The sequence below is a fragment of the Rhagoletis pomonella genome, unplaced genomic scaffold (assembly GCF_013731165.1).
Source record: "Rhagoletis pomonella isolate Grant_MI unplaced genomic scaffold, Rhpom_1.0 Rhpom_scaffold_00007, whole genome shotgun sequence".
NCBI classification, from domain to species: domain Eukaryota; kingdom Metazoa; phylum Arthropoda; class Insecta; order Diptera; family Tephritidae; genus Rhagoletis; species Rhagoletis pomonella.
The window spans coordinates 63072349-63094246 of record NW_023458561.1 but is presented as its reverse complement, the minus strand read 5'-3'; the positions used below and the strand labels follow the sequence as shown (position 1 = coordinate 63094246).

Here is a 21898-nt window from a genome sequence, read left to right as displayed (position 1 = left end):
CGATATTTTGGTAACTTCTGAAGCTTATTCACTCAAAATTGATATTTACAATGATCTTCAGGAGGAAAATAAGTAAATCTTAGTAACCGCTCCATCAATGTCTTCCAAACTAGACACAATAGTTGGTCCTGGTGAAAGATACCAAACATCTGAAAATCGGACAATAACCATGCCCACCTCCTATATAACGGTAATTTAGAGAAATACGAAATCTTGGATATATCAGTAACTACTTAAGCTAATTTATTCCAATTTGATGTTTGCAATAATTCTCTAGCAAGAAATACGTTCATGACAAATTTTTAGAAAATGAGCGACCACACTAGTGTATCTCGGTAACCGTTCTATGAAATTGTACTAAGTCGGAATAAAATTGCGCTTTTCATATAACGGTAAATTTCGGAACTGCTGAACCACCCCTGCCTACCATTTAACGGTAGATTTCGGAAAGGTGAAAAAATTATATTTAATACTTGCGCCGGGTATTCCAGATTCGGCTTCGCCCGAACTTTAACTTTTTTACTTGTTTACAATAACAAAACCATAAATTTGTTTTTAATTCGATATTTACTTAAACTCCATAAAGGTTTAATTTTAATTTTGAGCCTTTTTGCAGTTATTATACAGCTAAATAGCACATGAATTACATAATTCACGTAGATTTCATAACATTTCGTTCAATATTTCATTTAAAATGCCAAATTTCCTGCAAATGCATTAGAATTTACAAAAGAAATTTCACTACTAATCTACTACTTTGTGTACTTTTCTACTACAATTTTTGCACCAAGGAATTCCAATCTTTCCCGTTTCCCCCCGTCCTTTGTAAAGCCCTGTATGCAGCTCTCAAGAAAACGGTCAAGAAAAAATTGCCATTATTTCGTGTGTGTGTCCAAGGAATTTTGACATTTTGATACTTCAAGAAATAATGGAACGGGCATATATTTCTGTTGCAAACCTGGGTTGCCTTGTGCTCTTTTTTCACAAAAAAACTTTAGAAAACCGTAGTAGAAAGCGTAGTAAATTTCTTAAGAACTGCGTACTGCCTTAAGGAAGTTTGACTCAAGAAAACTCCTTAGCCATTTCTTGTGCGTCATTTTATATGGAGTTTTTGCTTTTCTTGAAAGCTGCATACAGGCCTTAAACGCAAGGGCCTGTCAAACTGCAGCTGTCAATAATTATCAAACCTTTTATTATTGAATCACGCTAGAGAAGTAAAGAAATAAAGCTATTATCAAGAGTAAACCAAAGCGAGTGGGTATTAGAGAAAAAATTTCTAGAAGGATGGATTTAAGTTCTGGAAGATCCGAAATCAGCAAATTCTAATATTTTCTTTATAATCGCTGTATTTTTTTAATTGCTAACTCGATACTCTTCTGCATCACGGCAACTGTCAAAAATTTCCAGCAGTAAAAAGTTACGAATTGGCACAGCAGAAATGTAAAATTTTCTCACCATAGTAAAAAGTTTTTACACCATAGAACTTTTCTACTGATTGGCACAGGCCCTAAATTCGTGCTATTTTCAAATTAGTACATACATACATATATATGGGTGCGTTCAGAAATGCATCAAGCCAAAGCATCATCAGTCTCTTTTACTTCTAAACTACAACTGATCGAAATGCTTTATTTACGCAATTACGTTCCAATTAGGCATTTAACCGTGGTTACGCATATTGGACATTTGCATCAATTATAGTTTAGATATAAAAGCGTCTGATGCTTTGGGTTGATGCATTTCTGAACACTCCCCATATGTAGTAAATATCTACACATACTCGCATCTAGTAATAAATATTAATTAAGGAAGAGGAAATTGAAATAAATATTAACCATAAGCAAACATACTCTTCAATTAAATCGAAGAAAAGTACTAAAAAGTAAACTCCTAAAGAACTGTGATTGATTTCTAAATTATGGGTGTGTTCAGAAATGCATCAAGCCAAAGCATCAGGCGCATTTATATCTAAACTATTACTGATGGAAATGTCCAAAATGCGCAACCACGATTAAATGCCTAATTGGAACTTGGTTGCGTAAATAAGGCAATTATAGTTTAGAAGTAAAAGAGACTGATGCTTTGGCTTGATACATTTCTGAACGCACCCTGTATTAAATTTTACATATGTTGATTTGCAAATAAACAGCCCCATTGCGAGTGTCGTGTCGAGTGCAAGTCTTTTTTCGAGAGTCGAGTCCTATCGAAAATTGCATGGCATTGGATAATTTTTCCACACGACTGGTGTATTAAAGCGGAAAAACTTGGCAGCACTGGATAGTTTTCGCCAATTTCCGTCGTCTACTTATTTCAGCACGACAGTAGGCAATGGCATTTGTACAATTTAGTCCAATTTACCGTTTACGCAATGCGGCTAAATGCCATGGAATTTTCGATACGACACGACACTCGCAATGAGGCTGAATATTTTTATATACGAAAATTATTTCCAAAATATAGTCGAACTTCTAAATAACGAAGTCTTCTGTATTGCAACTTGCAAATCAACCTCGAGATTTTAATCTACAAAAAATCAGTGAATATATCCTTTGTTTTCAAAAATTTTTTTATTTGAAAAAGTCCCATCCCAAAGGTATCCCCATATACCGCTTTTGGGGCATTTTTTTACTTTTCATCTTCTACATTTCGTAATAAAGCGGTCTAATTCATCCGTAAGTTATACTTGATTAAGTGGAGCCACTTTTTAGGTGAATTGGAAATATATCAAAAAGTTGTCCATAAAAAAAAAATAAAAATTAACTCGATTTTCGGAATCAGCTAGCGATTCTAAACAGGAATTAGATAATTGCATACGGGGCACAAAAAAAAATTAAAAAAATTGATTCAGTGTTCTCTACTACAAAGTTCAAGTCTCTCTTACCTACTCCCAAGTCGGCATGAATCTGCGACTAATGTTTACTCACGATGGTCTTGAACCAGTCTTAAGTTTTATAAAAGTGTGCCAAAAATCCTTGTTTTTAACCGACTTCCAAAAAAGGAGGAGGTTATCAGTTCGTCGGAATATTTTTATTTTTTTTTTTTGTTTTTTTTTTGTTTTTTATGTATGTTACCGCATAACTTTGGACCACGTCAACCGATTTCGATAATTCTTTTTGCATCGGAAAGGTAGTGTCAAGGTCCCATACTAATCTGGTTGAGATCCGATCACTGGATCATGAGATATACATATATATATATTTTTTTTTTTTATATGGGAGTTGAAGTCGGTTTTTTTTTGCTAAAAATTACTTGTTACTAATACATATCATTTTAACAATGCCGGAATCGTATACAAATTTGGTATAAAGGTTATTATGTATATATTTCAGTGTTTACTTCTATTTTTTAACAAATGTAAGGTTCTTTGCTTTCACCGCGTTCTTTTTTTGTTTACAAATGCAACCCAGCCTATCGTTTGACACTTTTCATGAATTTTCACGGTGAAAAACCTAAATCCTGTAACTTCTGACTAAGAAGAGTTGCTCAGTTACTCTCTCAAAAGTGTTCTCAGTTACAGGTTTTTTGTCTATAGGAACGATTTCCTGTAATTTCCGACTGAATCCTATAAACCGGACTCGTATTAGAACAGACTAAGTATAAGTAGTGATAGAACTTCGACTAACTGTAAATTGACAAAGCGACGTTATGCGTGAGCGAGAGGCACAGTGTTCATTTCTTAGACTTGTGTCGTACTAAATAAAGCCATACATGTGTACATATAAGTTAACTTCCATAAAATATAAACTTTTGGCCCACCTAAATCGTTTAAATCTACCTGTGTGTGTGTGTAGTTTGTTCATAACATCCAATTTTAAGTCCACCTGCACAGCTGTTTAAATACTTTCAAAGCGGTCGAAAGCAATTTATTAGATGGCATATGAAGGCATCCCCATCTATCCACCGGCAATTTAAACCAGTTCACTCTGCACGACATTGATTGCGGCGACTCTTGCTAACTGCTGCAAATTTCTGCATACAATGCCAAGTCGACCACTTTCCGGTTGGTTGTTGGATGACAGCAACATTTTAATAATAAGATTTTACTTTCATTTTTTAAATCAAGAAATCTCAACAAGATAATTGAAAAATAAACGCTGGCCAAGTTGCTGTTACGAATACCAAGATCATGATTGCAACAAAAACACAATAATTTAAATAACTGTTTATGTATGTATGTATGTAGATAATAAAATAAACTAATTGTCGTTGTAAAAGTTGTTATACAACTAATTTATTGCGATCTTAGTTAGTAGTGCAGCTTGAATTGTAAAAATGCTTGCGCTCATTGCGACGAACATGCAAACTTGTGTGTAAATATGTATAGTATTAATACATACATACATATGTAATATATAGTAAATATGTATCAGAGAACGGCACGAGTACAACGCGATAGTAAGTACAGCAGAAATTTTGCGGTGTTTAACCAGTTTTTATATTTATTTGTTGCTACCCAGCCAGCAAAAAATCCGCCGTAAATCGATATGAAATCGATGGAAAAAAGAGAACGAACTAAAGTGTGCGGAAGAAAAGTATGTAATGTACAGACAAGTACCGAAAATTGTTGTGAAACGGATGTGTTTTTGGCTGTTTTTATGAAATTTGTCTGATCTAAAATTTGGTTCAATATGCTTTCCTTCTGCACTTCAGAGATGCTTTTTCATGGTAGAAGAAATAAAAAAGCGCTTGACGGCAACTTCTGGAAGCTAACAAATAGTTGCACGCTCCTCTGCATGCTCAGCTACTGTCGACTACGCAAATGTGCTTTCAAATGTTCAGCTTGAACAAATAAAATACAATTACGTCCATTATTGTATTCCTGGGACTAAAACTAGTAGAGCTATCAAAAAATAAAACTTTGCTCAGAGCGAGAGAGCTAGACTGGAAAGTACGGGATCGCTTTCTAGTAAAAAGTGGTAACTTCTGACAACTTCAACATTACCTCCAAATTTTGGCAGTTAGTTCACACACGTAAATAGTCAAAAATACTCTAAAATTAACTTAAACAAGTTATTAAATACTTTTAAACATACATTAGCAGTGTGCACTATTTGTTTGTTTACACTTTTGTTGTTTGTCAAACCTTACTACAGCTCGTTTTACACATGTACCAGAATTTACCAGCCAAAAATCTTCGGACTAAAACCAGGAACTCCTGACAGAGAGAAGAACTCATTTACTCTCTTTTTCGTCCTCTCACTTGTCAAAGAACCGAGTACGGGATCGATTTCCAGTAAAATCTGACTGATTCTGACTAGTCCAGACTCGTATAGGATCGCAAGTATTATTTCTTTCAAATAACAGTATCTTTTGCGTACGTTTTCCAGATACGAAAATATATGATAACTGTAGTTGTTTGCTATTCGTTTCCGGATACAAAAATCCGCCTTGTTTTTGGACGTTCTTCGATACGTAATTGACCGAAAATTGCAGTCGTTTTCGGATATGAAAAATTGTAATAGACCGCACTGCCGGCAAAATTTACGTTAAGCGCCACGAAAACAACACTCTATATGTCGCTGGGATAATGACAACATTCGATGTCGCGGTTCTTGGAGTATTCGAGAAAAATATTTTGCGGAAAATTTACGGGCCTCTACACGTAGGCGACGGCGATGGGACGATGAGCTGTATGCTCTTTGGAACGGCATGGACAGTGGCCCCGCTCGCTGGCCATATCGGTCGAATGGACACCGACGCACCAGCATCACTTGGCATATCCAATTGGCATCAGTTGGCATAAAAGAGAAACGACTGGCAGCGTTTGCATTGTTCACGCACGAGTGCCTGTGCAGTTCTCTGGTATGTACATTAGGACGTACAACCTAACAAGCAAACAAACAAATCTCCGTACACTCCTGAGTCTAAAGTAGTTTTGCAAGGCAATTTGGAACTAAATATTTTTTTTTTGCCGAACCTAAAGTTGACTTTTTTACATTTTTTGGTGACACCTATATACATTCGGGAATAAATTTTGGTTCTACTGGAATAATCGAAAAACTTATTTAGCAAAAGTTTAATCATTTTTGGTGAGTGTTTATTTACTGGCATTAGGGTGGTACTTTAGGATGGAAAAACTTTACGGTCTAATGTTCAGATCTATTATGTACTCCTCAAATATGTATCTATATGGATATGCAGTTCCCATAGCAAAACAATCGTCGGTGCGCAAACAGCGCCATTTATTCGGTTTTATCGTCTTGACATTAATATTTAGCTGTGAATCTAGTGCAGACTACTGCGCATTACAATTAACACTTATAGTGCTTACTTCTGTAGGTACGGATATACGAAGCGTATGAGTGATATTTTCTCGATCGAATGCGAATGTGTCTGCGAAAAAGTTGTTATGGTTAAAACAAACAATAAATAATACAAAATATTACATGGAATTAAAACCGCGCGCTATACTCGTACAAGATTTTTAATTAATATATCATTTCATTTGTTTTTCGCACAACTCTACGCTACTTGATTCGCAGTTCACATGCTAGTCGATCGTGCCCCCACTATAATGTTTATCAATACGAAAATCAATGCACAATTCGGTAACAGTGAGAATCATAAAATAGCATACATATGTACATATAAAGAGAATGAAAATATGGAGAAGTCTCCTAATATACATTCAAGTAGCGGGGGGAAAGCGCTAGGTTACTTCCACATTTCAAAGCAGGTATCCATTTAGCAACAACTACGGCATATTGATGTGATGTCAAATGCACACACCCTTCTATCACAACCCGTGTACATGTTATGTATGTATGTATGTAGGTGCATACATACAAACGTACTGTATGAGTAAATATGTATGGATGTAAGTAAATATGTATAGTAAACCAAACAACAAACCGATATAATAATGATCAATAAAATTGATATGTATGTATGTATGTATATAGTATTTTGGTATGACTTCTTGAATTTATTCACATAAACTACCTAGCTCGAAGTCATAGTACTACTGCCGCAATTTGTTTGGCGCAAATCTGGTCATAGTTTCCACTGTTGCGTTTGAATTCATTTATTACGGTTATTGTGTAAGCAGATATCTCTGTGATCTCTGTGGTTTTATTCAAATGCATCGCTGACTAATTTCGGCGCAACGGTGCAAGACTCGCAAAGCGAAAGGGCTGTGCTTGGATTACAGCGGCAAGCAGCCGGTCTGCTCGAAGTTACTCTCTTTGACTTTTTATTCGAGGCGCCCCACAGCAGAGGGCTATAATATGGTTACTGTTCATGCATATGCATGCAAATATGTATGTATATTAGGGTGGTCCAAAATAAGTAAAGTCGGAATTTTAATGCGCTCACCCCCTATGAGGTCGCTCAAAGCGCTCAAAGTTTTCCATGTATTTTACATGGGAAAAAACAACTTTTCGTAGAAATGGTATAGAATTCTTCAAAATCAATATTTTTTTTTTCCTAGGGGGTGAAAGCATAAAAATTCCGAGTTTACTTTTTCACCGCCCTAATGTGTATACATACATAAGTATGCGCGGACATGTATGCTCTCAGTGAAATTAACAGAGAAAAGTTATCAAAACTTAAGAGACTAATAATATTTTGGCAGTGCGACGTTTAAAGTTACTGTACTTGGTTGTGGGTAATGTCCCCGTTGGAATTAATTTGCCTGGAATTTATTGAGTTGCAATTCTTATTTTGTTTAATTTTAAGAAAAATAAAATGCAGTAAAACAAAAAAAAAACAAATTCCACCTCAAGACTAGGAATTTGAATAACTCTTTCTGTGAAAGGGTTGCTTATTAAGTAGTTTTAAAACAGGAATTTAAACTTTGAAAATCATGAAATTAAAATCTAATTTCGTCTGTTGTCTTTAGCAATTCACAAAAATAAACTAGAGAAAAGCAATTTTAAGCGCTTACTTAATCGCTTGTAAATATGCTCAAAAACAAGTAAGTACAGTTAAATGTTTTGGTTTTTTATTCACTTTATTTCAAGCATTGAAAATTACAGTGGACAATCAAGTTATGCTTGATATTCTCAAATAATAAGGATCTGTGCTGGTCGATTACTTAATTACTATTAATCTCTTCAATAACATCAATGCCTTCTCGTAGAAACAAGCCTTTGGTTAGCAGTTTTTGTATCCCAGGAGAAATGCAATTGAGGTTAGAGTTAATAACAACCAAATCTGTTTTTATGTTATTTTTTGTACTTAAACATTTCTTTTCTTCGACGAATAACATCGGAATCTTTATCGCTAATTTTTATAATTCATCGCCTGGATAAAAGATTGTCGTATGTTAATTTCGGCAGGTTGTGGGAAATCGCGATTGAAGTTTGGAATGCAATTTCTCATAAACGCGAATATAGATTTTCTCCAAAGTCTCTGAAAGTGTGTGTTACTAGTTCACAAATTTTTTAAATTATTTAATTTTTAATGTTTAGTGTTAATTAGTTTTGAGTTTATGAAGGATTTTCTTTAGTAAAATTTTGTCGTAAGCGTCATTTGTCCATAATTTGGCAGCCACTTTGTATGAAATACGACAAAATGTGATCAAAATTTCCACTAAATTAAGGACACTTTTTACTCGGTATCTCGGAAACTAAAAAAGGTGTCTAAAGATGGAGAACGACATTTTTAAGATATTGATTAGTTTAATATGACTGAATCACTAACTAAATTTTTACTAAATTATCGAAAAAATTGTAGTCAATATCTCGGAAACTAAAGGAGATATCTAAAAACTGATAACACCAATCGAAAGACCTTATTTCAAAATATATAACTTCATCTAGAACTAGAAATCGTCAAAATTGTGCTTACGACAATCTTTTACCTAGGCAACGAATTGTTGGACGTATTGGATTCAAATGATTGCAATAATATTCAGCTGCGTCAAGCCAAGTACAGAAAGCTCCGTTGCTCCGTGCTAGATAAAACTTTGCCATCCGTTCGCTTGACGCTGAAACAAAAGCGATCTATGTATGTGACAGCTTTCGAGAATTTTCGTAGATTTCATCTTAATTGTCAAAGCAAATCTGTCTCCCAACACGAAACTAAAATTTAATCTGGCATGGCCTTATGTGTTGTAAAGTGTCGCATGTAAACTGTTTGTTATACAATAAAGCTATCGACGAGAATTCAATGGTAAAATCTAGCTGGGAACCCCTGAATTAGTACAATGAGCAATTCCAAGTAAGCTTAAATTTTTCGGTTCTAATCGAAGAGTGTTTGAAAACCAGTAATTTTTAAGCAAAATTCAAAGCCGACTTCAATAAAAAACACGTATTCCGAAGAATTGATAACCCTTCTCCTTTTTGTGAAGTCGGTTAAAAATAAAATATGGGACGGAGAGATTAAGCTCCGACCTTTGCACCAGTCTATCGTTGTAACATCTGTCTATTTTTTTAACGAAACATCGGAGGAGCCCAGATGGAATTGGTGTTAAGCTCGTTTAATATTTCTCGGTCCGGAAGATAATTTTGATTGCAGCCAATAGCACATCTAAGCAGACTAATTACGGTCAAGCATTCCAGAAAAGGAGAGACTAGAATTATGTTGTACTTATCCGAAATTCTACGTAGGACTTTAGACCATAGTTGCTCATTATAAACAGAGTAGAGAAATATTCTGATAATCCCCGTTCAAATGTCCGTCTCAGCTTCTCACGGCGGTCATAGAGTTTTTCAATGAGTATGCCGCAAAGATCCTGCTAAATTTAAGCTTAATTGGCCAAGATCTACGACGCCAGAAGACCCTACCAGAAAAAAATCTAAATGTACGGTCTTGAAGCGCAATTAACGTCACCTCTACAAGGCATAACCTTACGTTCATGCAGAATATCCATCGAGGCGTCTGCTGGGTGATACGTTACGCGATTCTGCTTGAATGGTATGTTATTCACGAACATATCGTCCAATTTAAGCAAAATAAGGGTTGCCCTCATCTACACACGTCGTTTTCAAACCAATGACTCCACCATAAAATCCACACCAACCGGTAACTTATGTGGGGTGGAATTCGTGTGGATTGGCGTCAACCCATATACAGTTTATTCACAAAAAATGAGGTCCTTTACTAAACGCTCCTTGGAACAGTAAAGGACAGGCCCAGGAACCGACCCAAAAATCCTCTCATTTAAGCTCATGACAGACCGGATTCTTCATGCGTACTTTCACACGAACAGCGGCTCGCTTATTATTTAATGAGATAATATTTAAATGAGATGAATTGGCGCAGTGTTTGCACTAACGAACACTACATATTTTGATAATAAGGCCTTATCATTTTAACGTGTTGCTCAATCGTGTAACATGTCACGATGATTTGGCATATGTAGCTAAATAATAAACAAAAGGTTAGACAGACGCCACATAAACAATCTGGTCGCCACAGACTGCCAACTTCGGCCCATCTCAATATAAAAATCCTTTATAGCCCCAAAAGCAACACAATACGATAAACAAAAAGCGTGAATATCTAAAATAGAGGATCCACAAGAGTAGTGAACAAAAATAGACAAAAAAAACTGAATGCATGTAGTCCCTACTCGCGGAAGTGAAACTTCATAAAGAATTCTAGAAAGAAAGAAGTTTGGATCTTAAAGAAATTTATTAACTAGATATTAACCTATTATGTCTAAGATGGCACGCTTTCTGAAAGAAGTGGGTATTAAAGTTTCATTTCTCAAATATATGTATGTATGCACATGATATATATATAGTATATGCATTTTTGAAGTTTGATAACTTTTGTCTTGCTTTGTTTTTATTCGACATGAACAACTTTGACAGTGACATGACTGCTGACTACAGCAATTTATGAACCGATCTGGCAATATGGCCCTGTACCCTGGCTATCATTAAAAAAAAAAACAACAAAAAGGTTTGGGTCTTAATCTCCATCTAAATTCTTATCTCTTTATTTATCTTTGCCCTTATTTTTACATTCATCTTTATCTCTATCTGTATTTTTATCTTTAATACCTGTATCTTTACCTTCATTTGCCACTTTCCCTTCTCCTTCCTCTTCATCTTCATCACAATTCTCACCTTCATTTCCATCTTAACCTCACCCTGGGCTTCATCTTCGTCTCTAATCGTCTTCCTTCATCTTCATCTTCGTCTTCATATTCATCTTAAGCTCCATTATAATATATATTTACCTTGACTTTCATTTCCATCTTCTCCTTAATATTTGTATGTATTTATTTTTAACCGACTTCACAAAAAGGAGAAGGTTATCAATTCCTCGGAATATATATTTTTTTTTAATGTATGTCATCGCATAACTTTTGTAACCGTTCTTTTTTTAAAGGAAAGGTGTTACCTCTCAGGTGGTCCCATACTAATTTGGTTTAAATCACATCATTGGATCATGAAGAAATTAACGATAATATTAAATTTTTATATAAGAATTGAAGTCGGTTTTGTTTTTTGCTTAGAGATTACTTGTTATATTTCTCTTAGACGTTGTCGTTGGCTTTGACTGCGTCTTTGCCTTTGTTTTTATTCCTGCCTTTATCTTTGTCTTTGTCTATATCCTTGTCTATGCCTTTGTCTATGTGCCTCTCGGCCCCCGTACCGGTCTACGCAGTGGCTCCTTTTTTGTCCACTTATTTACCAACTTCTCCGTGGCGTGAACTATTTAACAAATCAGCAGTTTTTAAGATCCGCATGTGCCTACCATTCGTATATAGCAGAGCAGACTTTTAGATCGGAGAATCCTTCCGAGTTCTAGCCTAAAAATTAAGGTTAAATTCAGTTGGATTGGCTGTTGATGGTAAAACTGGAACACTTAAAGTTTGGCGCTTACAAATAGTATGTTAGTGCTTGGCTGAGGTTCTCCTCCGATTTGTGGCGTGCGCCTTGATGTTGTCACACAAAGAGGAGGGACCTACAGTTTTACGCCGACTCCGAACGGCGATTGTAATATTTTTGTGAAAAGCTGTTTTTCATGGCAGAAATACACTGGGAGGTTTGCCATTGCCTGCCGAGGGGCGACCGCTATTAGAAAAATATTTTGAATCCAGCCCCTGCGGAATGGTAGCGCGCACTGCTAACCAATGCGGCAACTCGTGAAAAACAGATTGCAAATCCGCGAAGACGATATATGCATGTATATATGCAGTACGTACATTAGGGTGGTCCAAAAATGCACAGAAAAATCGACATTTCGGAAATTTTCTGTTCCCATCCCCCAATGCTAAAGAATATCGAAAATATTCGATCGAAAATATTTACTTTAGACGTTTACAAAAACCTTTATTTTCCCCATGTAAATAATAAAAAAACTTCAGAGCCCTGGTGGCACGGCTAAATTTTAATCGATTTCAAAATAAGAGAATGCGCGTTTCCTTATTTTCGATATTCTTCAGTTTCAGAGGGAGGCTGGGAAAAAGCCTTTTGGCCACCCTAATATGCAAGTTACAGTTATAAGGAATTTCAGTTAAATTTCCACCTGGGTCATACCCAGTCAAGCAGTTGCTCTTCGCACTCGGTCGAGGAGGTCGCTTGTGATACAGCATAGCTAGCGAAGTTACTATTATTATACTACATACATATGTATGTACTTCTTTCTATATACATATATTCGTTATCAAGCCCCGCTGTTGGCGCTGGCGCACTACCCACCCAGTCGACCGAATGCTCTCTCTCATTACCACTGTGGTGTATAGCCGGCCGCCGGCCGCCGGTCGTTGCTTGCTCTATTGTGTTTGGCGCAATTCGACGTTGGATACTGCTACAAGGTACATATGCATATGTGTACATTGTATGGAAATGTATGTATGGTTCCACTCGAATTGGACATGGACGCATTGTCGCAGCGCCGCTGTAACGTTGCCGAATTAGTAAGCGAAGTGAGACAACTGCGGCTGGACGTGGGCGCAGCTGTGCAATTTTCGGTTCAATATTTTTCAAATGTCCGGACATTTCAAGACTATATGTATATAATTTATTTGCTGGGCATTGTTTTTAATAAATGTACGTTAAATTATAAGATTTGTGCAGACAAAACGGAAAATAAATTAACTTTGTTGTTATTTGTGTGAAATATATTATAGATAACTGTATTGTGTAGCGTCAAAGGATACGAAGTGTGTGTAATTAAAAGCAAAAAGTGGCGAAAATAAGATTGAAAAAAAACAAGCCGGTTAGTATCGAAATTCATACATATGTATGTACATACATATATTTATTTGTTTTTGTGTGTAACTAACTAGAAGTGTACTTGGCATTGTTCTTGAGCGCTTAAACGTTAAAATTTTTTCTTCGCAATTTTTTGTGGGTGACTATTTTTTAAATGCCAAAATGGCGATTGAAAAGCCACCGTGAGCAATTTAATAGCGATTGTTGTTGTTGCCTTTGCAGTTACTTCTCAACCACTTGTACATAACACTTCGTTAACAATGTCTCTCTTCTGACGGTAGCTGGGGAGGTGGTCTATTTTATTCTTTTTTTTTCGCCTGCTTTAATCGTTTGTTTTGCTTTCCGCCTTTTATGTTTGTTTTTATTGAAGTATTCTGAACCAGTTTTGCATAATTTCTGCTGTCTCTAAAATTTTGCACATTTATTTTATTTTATTTTTTATTTTTTACTCTTATTTCCAAATATTTATTTTTATCCAATAACTGGTGCCGTACATTTCTCGTTTTTTTTTGTTTGTGTTATTTTATGCTGATGTTTTATGAGCTTCTGCATAGCCTACAAAAACAAGGAAAGCATATGCATATATGTACGTAGTTATGCATATACATATCTATATCCACATGCATAGCGGTTCAGTAAACTCTGTGGAAGTTGGTCTTCATGAAAGATTCAGATTATCAGCATTTGGCGACACTGAAGTACATACTTATTCTCGAAAATTCAAATATACATATAAACATACATACCGAAAACTATAGCCAACTTCACTTAAAACAAGGTTCTAACTTCAAATAAAATATAAGAGTTAAGAGATATTCTTATGCTGCAGACAACTGTTTTCAACATAGTTCTTCAGTTTTTTTACTACGTTTATTTTTGGAATAAAGGCAAGCCAAAAGGTGAACGTGTTTAGTGAAAGGAATCAATAACAATTTTTTGCTTTGTAAGCCATAGGCAAAGTAAAAGACGTTTGAAAGATTAAGGGCCCAATCCACAGTGCGTAGTTAACGCAGAATAACTTTAAACGACATTTTTAGTACACAAATCTGTAGTTAACTGCCGATTCTGAGTTTACTACGCACTCTGAATTTGGCCCAAACTATAAAACAATTGACTTGATTGGCTGAATCTCTAATTGAAAATTGTGTGTTAAGCATTAACGATAGCTTTGGTGGAAGATATAACGACTCACAGCTAAAATAATGCTAAGCAATAGAAGAGGATTGAAGCTAAGAAATGTATGCATACAGCTTTAGTCCGATCCGTATTTCCCCCGGACCGACGGTCTTGTGGTCAGCTCTTACTAGGATTGCGTCGTTAAAAATCTCAGTGAAATTTAGAGGTCAGTTGTTGTTGACGTAACGAGTGCAATCACATAGGTACTTTTTTATGATCCTAGCTGTGCAATAAAATTGCTTTAGGGCACTGGAAAGAATGGTCATTCACGCACAATGCCATGCTAAATAGACCCTCCGGTAATAGAAGAGTGCTGCCTTTACCTAACATCTAGACCCACCTTATGTCTTTAACAAAACTTCCAAGCCACAGATTACTACTGGTTTGAAGCTATCATTTTGCTTACCGGACCACACAAGCGTTTTCCAGACTGAAGTGTTTTAAATTTAGCAAGCCTGAAATTTCGACCACTTCCTCTACTTCACTAGTCGAAGGTTATCGAGAAAATTGACCCCAACTTCTGACCAATTAAAATTAGCCTCGCATGGGTCCTAGCACCTTGGGACATTTAGGATAATGATACATACGTCTCACACAGTAAATATAAAATAAAGCTACACTCAGGGAAATCATCAGCAGAATTACCAAAATTTACAACTATTAAGCTAAGCAGAGTTAAGAGGATTGTAAAATTTATCTGATTTTATTAAAAAATGCCTTTGAAGGCCAGATAAATTTCGAAACATACTCCAGAAAACAACACTTACTGCCGATTTCAACAGCAATTTATGTGAAAATGATTTTTTCTCTTCTGGCTTAGTGTAAGTTTTTAGAATGATTATACATTTTTCCAAAACTTTTACTTTTTCTAATATTGCACCTCTCACCCCTGCAAGCACCAGTTAGAGGCCTGTAAGTAGACCAATTGGCAAATTAGTTTTAGATACCTTGTTGGTTGGTTGGTTGGGCGCAGTGCTTCCAGTAACGGCCTGACAACTGCTATGAAGATCCAGTGGAAAACAAAAGGCGATAAGAACTAAGGAGCTTCTTTGCATTCTTATAGCAACATCATGACTCTCTTTGGCCTTCCTCATTTCCTTTTTCCAAACGCATAACCCTATTGCTGCCATCCCTTCAGTTTGGTCAGCGGTATTTAAGCTAAAAGCCTTGCTATGTCTCGCGATGATATTATGTACTTCTATTTTTCTAGAACCCTCTTAACGGTTAGCAAGTAGTGCTTGGCTATCTGTTTTTGAGTTAAGTTAAGCAGGGTAAAATTAAGAATCATACCCTCCAACGGCGTTGATCACTGGCGAGTGGTGGTCTCATCATCACTAAGTCAATTCTTAAAACCTAGGCTACTGCAATAAAAAGTCACCATAGGTTTTACGACCGTGGTGTATGCGAAACGATCTCAAAATTTTCCTTCAAGTTAAGTAGTTTGGTACTTTTTTTAGAAATATATTTCCAAATACTAATTTTATTTATAAAAAACGTTTGTGATTTGTTTTCAAATGGATCCAGCCCACGTAAATATTAACATTTTTCAAAAATATTTTGGCGTAGGTCTTAAAATATATTATATAATTCCGATGGAAAAACAGTACAGATTTTTTTTTTGTAAGCGTGATGCACCATAATGTACATATATACATACATATGTATTCATGTGATTTGCTTTTTGTTGAAAAGAAATAAATCGGTGATGAGTGCCCAAGTATCATTAAAAGTTTTGATATCGCAATCGCTTTGCTATTAAAAAAAAAATATAAATTTTTTCCAGAAATTACAGATTCTTAAGCACATTTTAAGAGAACCATTAACGCAAATAGCAATATGCAATTGGGAGCTACATATGTATGTATGTATATATGTTTGATGCTACAGGAGCCATTTATGGCGAGTATTGTGAACAATTTGTGATAGCAAGCAGCAGAAGACAGATAACAAAGTGCTTTGACCTTGAGAGCATGGGTAATTGATTAATTTGCTAGCGCATTGCACTGAAACAACAACATTTCTGATAATTAGTAAAATTATAAATATTAAAAAATACAAAATTCGCATTGTTGATATTAAAAACTTCTCAATGTGGTAAAAAGTGTAGCCAAGTAACTTCAGGTATGAAATTACATATCGCTAGCTTAGAGTGAAAAGTTGCTAAGTCCATTTTTACAAATTTTACAGGAGAAGAAAAACTTCTTATAGTAATTTTCTTTAAGTATTTCGAACAAAAATTGAATACAACATTTTGTGTGTTTAAAGCTCCAAAGCTCTATACGAATAAAAAGGATTCGATCTTTTTTTAAAGATTTCGTATACATACCTTTTTAATTTCTCTTGTGTCCTATATAAAAATATGAGTATTCATAAAAAGTGGACTTAGCAACTTTTCACTCTAAGCTAGCGATATATATTTTAATGAAAGCAAAAGTAACAAAAGGACAAAAAAAAATCAAAACAAACTGTGAATCAACAGTAAGAAGATTATAACTGCCGTCCAAAGATCAGTAACCCGCTCAATCTTTGCTGTGCTGTTGCGTGCGCATTAACACGTGCAAATAAATCGCCACTCGTTGCCGTCCCCACTTACAGTGTATTTTGGGCTCGCACACCCACGCACTCGCTCAACAGCTGCGAGCGCATTCACATCTCAACCAGTTTTGTTGCATGGCAAGCGCGATCATTCGCAGTGTAGCGGTTCATCCACGATCTACAGCGATTCAATTCACCGATTGCATTTGCCTTGATAACGGTGTTACGTCTGCAAACTCATCACCTTACCGACCGACTCAGCTGCCGCCAGTGGCTCCTTACAAACCACCGGAAATAAACGACGAGAGTTTAGGTTTTAGCTACTCGAAAACTACCACACCACTCTGCGCATGCGTGAATTGTACTAAAAAAGTGTCATCATTTGGTTTCGATCGCTTTCAAAGTGATATAATTTCTACATCTACGACCAATACCACACTGGTGGAGGTGGAAAAGGAGAAATTGGCGACTAACGACGATCACCTATCACCGATCGTTGAGCATACCTCAGTGCAGGAGGACGCAGCGGCTTTAGGAGCACTCAGCAAGAAAAAATCACCTCTATTCGGTAGAAAAAAGCGTAACGATTCATCAACTACTCTACTCTCACAATCGTTTTCTTTGCGTACCGTGGAGCCATTCTACGGCAGTGAGGAGCCGAAACAGGCAATTAATCAAAATAAAATCGATCATAGCGCTGTTGAAGCGATCAAAATGAGTTTGAGAAGAGCAAACGGCATCGCCAGAAGCCCAACCAATGGCACAGATATCAATCGTAATAATGGACAAATTGGAAATGGGGTAAGTTTTTTCTCTTTGCCTTATCTTAATCAAATTAATGTATTTTAATCAAATCTCAAGTGGTTATTATGGAATATTAAGCCTTCTTGATTTAAGATTTTTTCGCACTGTACATCCCAGCTTACTATTACAGTAGCCTCCGCTTAATTTTGTCCCGCTTAAGTGGTTTCTCTATGTACCTAAAAGAGCAACCGGTTACGAATTAGCTGTTTAATTAAAAAGACCAAAGTTTACTGGTTTCCCCGGATTATTAAATAAAAAAAAAAATTGTCAAATTCACTTGTCCAATTAAGTGGAGACAACTGTACCTATCAAATGTTTATACGTAGGCAAAAATTCCAATTCCTCCGGCATGACACAACAAATTACTAAATTTTGGCGTCGTCAAGAGTACCTTATCAGTTAAATATTCAGTTCGAACGTTCGCTGATTAGATTTCAATTAGCATTCGAAAATACCCATACTTATTCACAGTAAATGCACATTAGACCGTATCACCAAAAATTAAATTTTTCAAAAATATTTTGTGCAGCTACTATGAATGTATTTCAGAAATATAAAGAAGAGTTACCGGCTACCAAGCTCGGTATGAAGACCCCTAATTATTTACCAAGCATTCTGAAAAATTTAATTTAAATTTCTTCAGTAACTTTTCCATTTGACAGCCGGCTTTTACGGGTATTATTTAAGCCATTGTGAAGGTAAATGTTAGGAAATGTTACATATCATGGAATTTTTCTTGATGAGAACAATTTCAAACTACTGTTTGCAATTAAGAGCTTCATGGCTATAAGATATGAAGACATTTCAATATCTTAACAACGGTATATTATTTATATATATTTTTAAATACAAACTTATTACAAACTACCTATTTAGCAGGTTTTATTGGGTGTCGAAAATAATTGGTTTCCGGAAATATGCTCAGATTAAGTTTCCTGCATCGATTTTAACATATGCTCTGGTCTAATGTAAGTTTTTACCTACACATATGTACATTAGGGTGCATCACTCTCCATACAAGTAAAGCGGTACTGCCGGACAATATATTTCGAACAAATATTAAGATTTACGTGAGCTGTACCGATTTGTAAATACCTCCAAAAATCTAGTTTTGTATAAATAAAATTAGTTTTTAAAAATATTTTTTTCTAGAAAGACATCTCAGATAATAGAAGATTTTAGGCTTAAAAGTCTGCATACAAATGATTCAAAATTTTATATACGGAATCAAAATAATGAGATTTTCGGATGTATGTTTAAGTCGGTCTAGCTCACACAAATCTTGATAGTTTTCCAAAATATTTTGGCGGAAGTCATAAAATATAATAACCATTATAATTCCGGTGGAAAAACCGCAGCTTTTTTTTTGGTGATGCAGCCTAATGTACATACATATGTATTAAAGTCTGCAACCACCAAAATAATGATTCACCAAGTGCTTCCATACAAATTTGGAATTTGTAAGTGGTTCATATTGATTAATATTGTTATTTTACGTTTTTTTTTCAAACAATGACAAACTTTTTGTAGAATCGCACAATACTGTCTGCTAACAGCTGACAATTAGCTTTACTGTCAGATAAGTTGTTACGTGGAACAGGAGTAATTGCTGTTTCTGTTTTTTTCACAACGTATGCGCATCAAATTGATTGAAGACAATGGAAAATCAAACCGTTTTGATCCAGTCGAATTCGAAGTGATACTTTTTCGTATGAATTTAGGATGGACACTTTTTTTTAGCAAAGGAAGGCCTCCACTGCAATAAAAAGCCATGGCTTCACTTGGCATATCCAATTTGTGTCAGTTGGCATAGAAGAGAAGCGACTGGTGTGCTTTGTTGAACTCGGCCAAGATCGCTGTGGCGGTTACAGAGCCAAAGAAGAAGAAGAAGAATCTTTGGTAGGCTAGTGGACAATCTAGTTATGGCCTAAGTGAGTATCTCGTGGGATCTACCACTATAACCTAACCTAGGCCAAGACCGGACAATTATCAAGAAGATTCAAACTGACTTTGTGGTCACACCGATTCGGTGTTTATAAATAATCTTTAATGGCCAGTTAGATGTCCACAGAAAAACCAGGTTCCTTCTGTATTGCCATATTTCTCGCGGCTAAAGCTTGAATAATACTAAAAGAGGTTAAAGCGGACAGGGCATTGATCACTGGAGAAGATCGGGATAGACGCCTGGTTGTCTGAAAGTGTAACTAAAAACGCCGCCCCTAATCCAAATTAAACGATCAAATTGGCGAAATTTAATATTGATCTTAGTTCCATATACTCGAACACCCTGGACTTTCGGCACGCTAAATTTTCGTCGCTAAAATTCTCTAAACGAAAAGCAGTAGGGCTTAAAAGTATACAATATAAAAGAGTAACATATGCAAAGCGCAATCAGGAGGCTCTTCTTTGTCATGGCAGCTACTGCAGTAAGTAGTCATTGGGACTAACTCCGAGGTGTTCTGCATGTCTTCCTATCAGGATATGTCCTGTGAGCAGGCCAATGGCCAGTGACATATCGCTATTGAGAGTGAAAATTTCTCTCGATCTCCGTATATTCCATTTCGGCCATGTAAGCTTCGTTGAATTACAGTTTTCAGTGCGTTCCCATCTGGTGGCTGCTTCTTCAAGGAAGTGTTCCCTTAGTAAGAACTTGCAGGAAGCGAGTGGCATACCCATCCTCTTCCAGGCTGGTGAAAGTGGAGAGGGAGTACCCCCCCTTGCAAGCTCGTCTTCCTTCTCATTCCCTGTTTTCTAGTTTGGAGCCGTCCGTGTAGAACCTTATGCCATCTTCAGATCTCGAAACTCCTTCGATCCATGATTCTCTGGTAGGTAAAGTTATGCTATAACCTTTAGTAAAAGTGCACATTGGTACACAGTAGTCTGTTGTGCTCGGTAGTTTTCGGTTGATAAGAATTGAAATGTGACCACATCGAGCCGCCTTCGAGCTTCTAAACTCCTGTAGTCTTACGGCTGCATTCGCAGCGTATTGCCTGGGTATGTGCGGAGAGCACCACTAATGCAGATCAGAGTTTTTCTTCCACTTTTTGTAATTTAATACTGTTTACTTTCTTCTCTAATACTATCCACCATACTACCACCCCGTAGAGAAGTATTGGTCTAAGCACGATGGTGTATATCCAGTGCACTACATTCGGAGTTAAACCCTATTTTTGGCCAATTGCTCTCCTACAGCTATATAGGGCAACGGTGGTCTTCCGCACCCGTTCTTCGGTGTTTTGAATCCAGCGTAATTTTTTATCTAGGACTACTCCCATATATTTCGCGGATTCACTTAGTTTTAGAGTGGTCTATGCCAGCCTTAGTGTTATGGGGGGATTTTACACTTTCTTGTGAACAGTACAAGTTCTGTTTTGCTTGGGTTTACACCTAACCCATTATATTTTGCCCAACTCTCGACTTCCTTCAGTTTTACCTGCATAATGTCACATTGTGTCTGTGGAAATTTAACACATGTTAGTGCAAAATCATCCGCATACGTGATAACCTTACAGTCACCTCCTTCCATGCCACACATCAGTGTGTTTACCGTTGCGACCCATGCGGGGTGTCCCTTTCTACGAACCTTGTCAATGAAACCCCCGCCAGCTCCGCCCGAACCACCCTGCATCGAAGCATATGGTTTACAAGCGCAACCAAGCACGAGTCGATGCCCAGGCCCGTCAGCGCTGCCGTTATCGCGTCAGGCATGCTGTTGTTAAAGGCACCTTCTGTATATTCTTTGATGTGTAGTGATCTTGCGGGTGGGACTCTATTTCATGTAGCGCCGTTTCTGTTTAAGTACCTTTCGTACAGGCAGGTTATGAGGTTGAGAGTTCAACCGATAGATAAGTATATTGACTTGCATACCAAAGATTTATTATAAGAAATCTGTCTCTTATATGGCTGGATATGAATTTTTCCATATCAGCTATAGCATCATCTGAATAGGGGCATTAGAAAGAGTAGAAGATGAGGTGGAAATATATCATCCGCCCCAGGACTTTGACAGGCTTAGATACAGAACACCAATCAGAATGCCAATCTGAAATTTAGTACGGGTAGATGATTAGAGTTGTGCTCGGTGATAAGAAACCAGAAAAGCACACTTCGGCTAGTAAGGTTCTTGCCTTGCAGATTTTCGGGAGTTATTCATTAGTATGCCTTGGGTTCATGGGTTTATTTTTATCATTTCCCATCTCTTATTGTATTCAGTGAGAATATTCATTTACGTTTACCATTCACAGGTCCTTTTAGCTCGATTGAAGACC

At 36.5% G+C, this 21898-nt stretch overlaps 1 protein-coding gene across 1 annotated transcript; it reads left to right on the top strand.

The window, feature by feature from the left end:
- Nucleotides 1–12823: 12823 nt before the first annotated feature.
- Nucleotides 12824–18560, top strand: LOC118743943. The gene is made up of 3 exons (XM_036476706.1): nt 12824–13119; nt 16720–17627; nt 18510–18560. The coding sequence occupies exons 2-3, from the start codon at nt 16962–16964 to the stop codon at nt 18558–18560; spliced, it is 717 nt and encodes a 238-aa protein (XP_036332599.1). The 5' UTR covers nt 12824–13119; nt 16720–16961.
- The last annotated feature ends 3338 nt before the right edge of the window (nt 18561–21898 follow it).

Coding starts and splice junctions, on each gene's coding strand:
- LOC118743943 (XM_036476706.1), top strand. CDS start 16,962: ATGGCAAGCGCGATCATTCGCAGTGTAGCGGTTCATCCACGATCTACA. Junction 17,628..18,509: donor ATGGACAAATTGGAAATGGG/GTAAGTTTTTTC, acceptor CCTATTTAGCAG/GTTTTATTGGGTGTCGAAAA.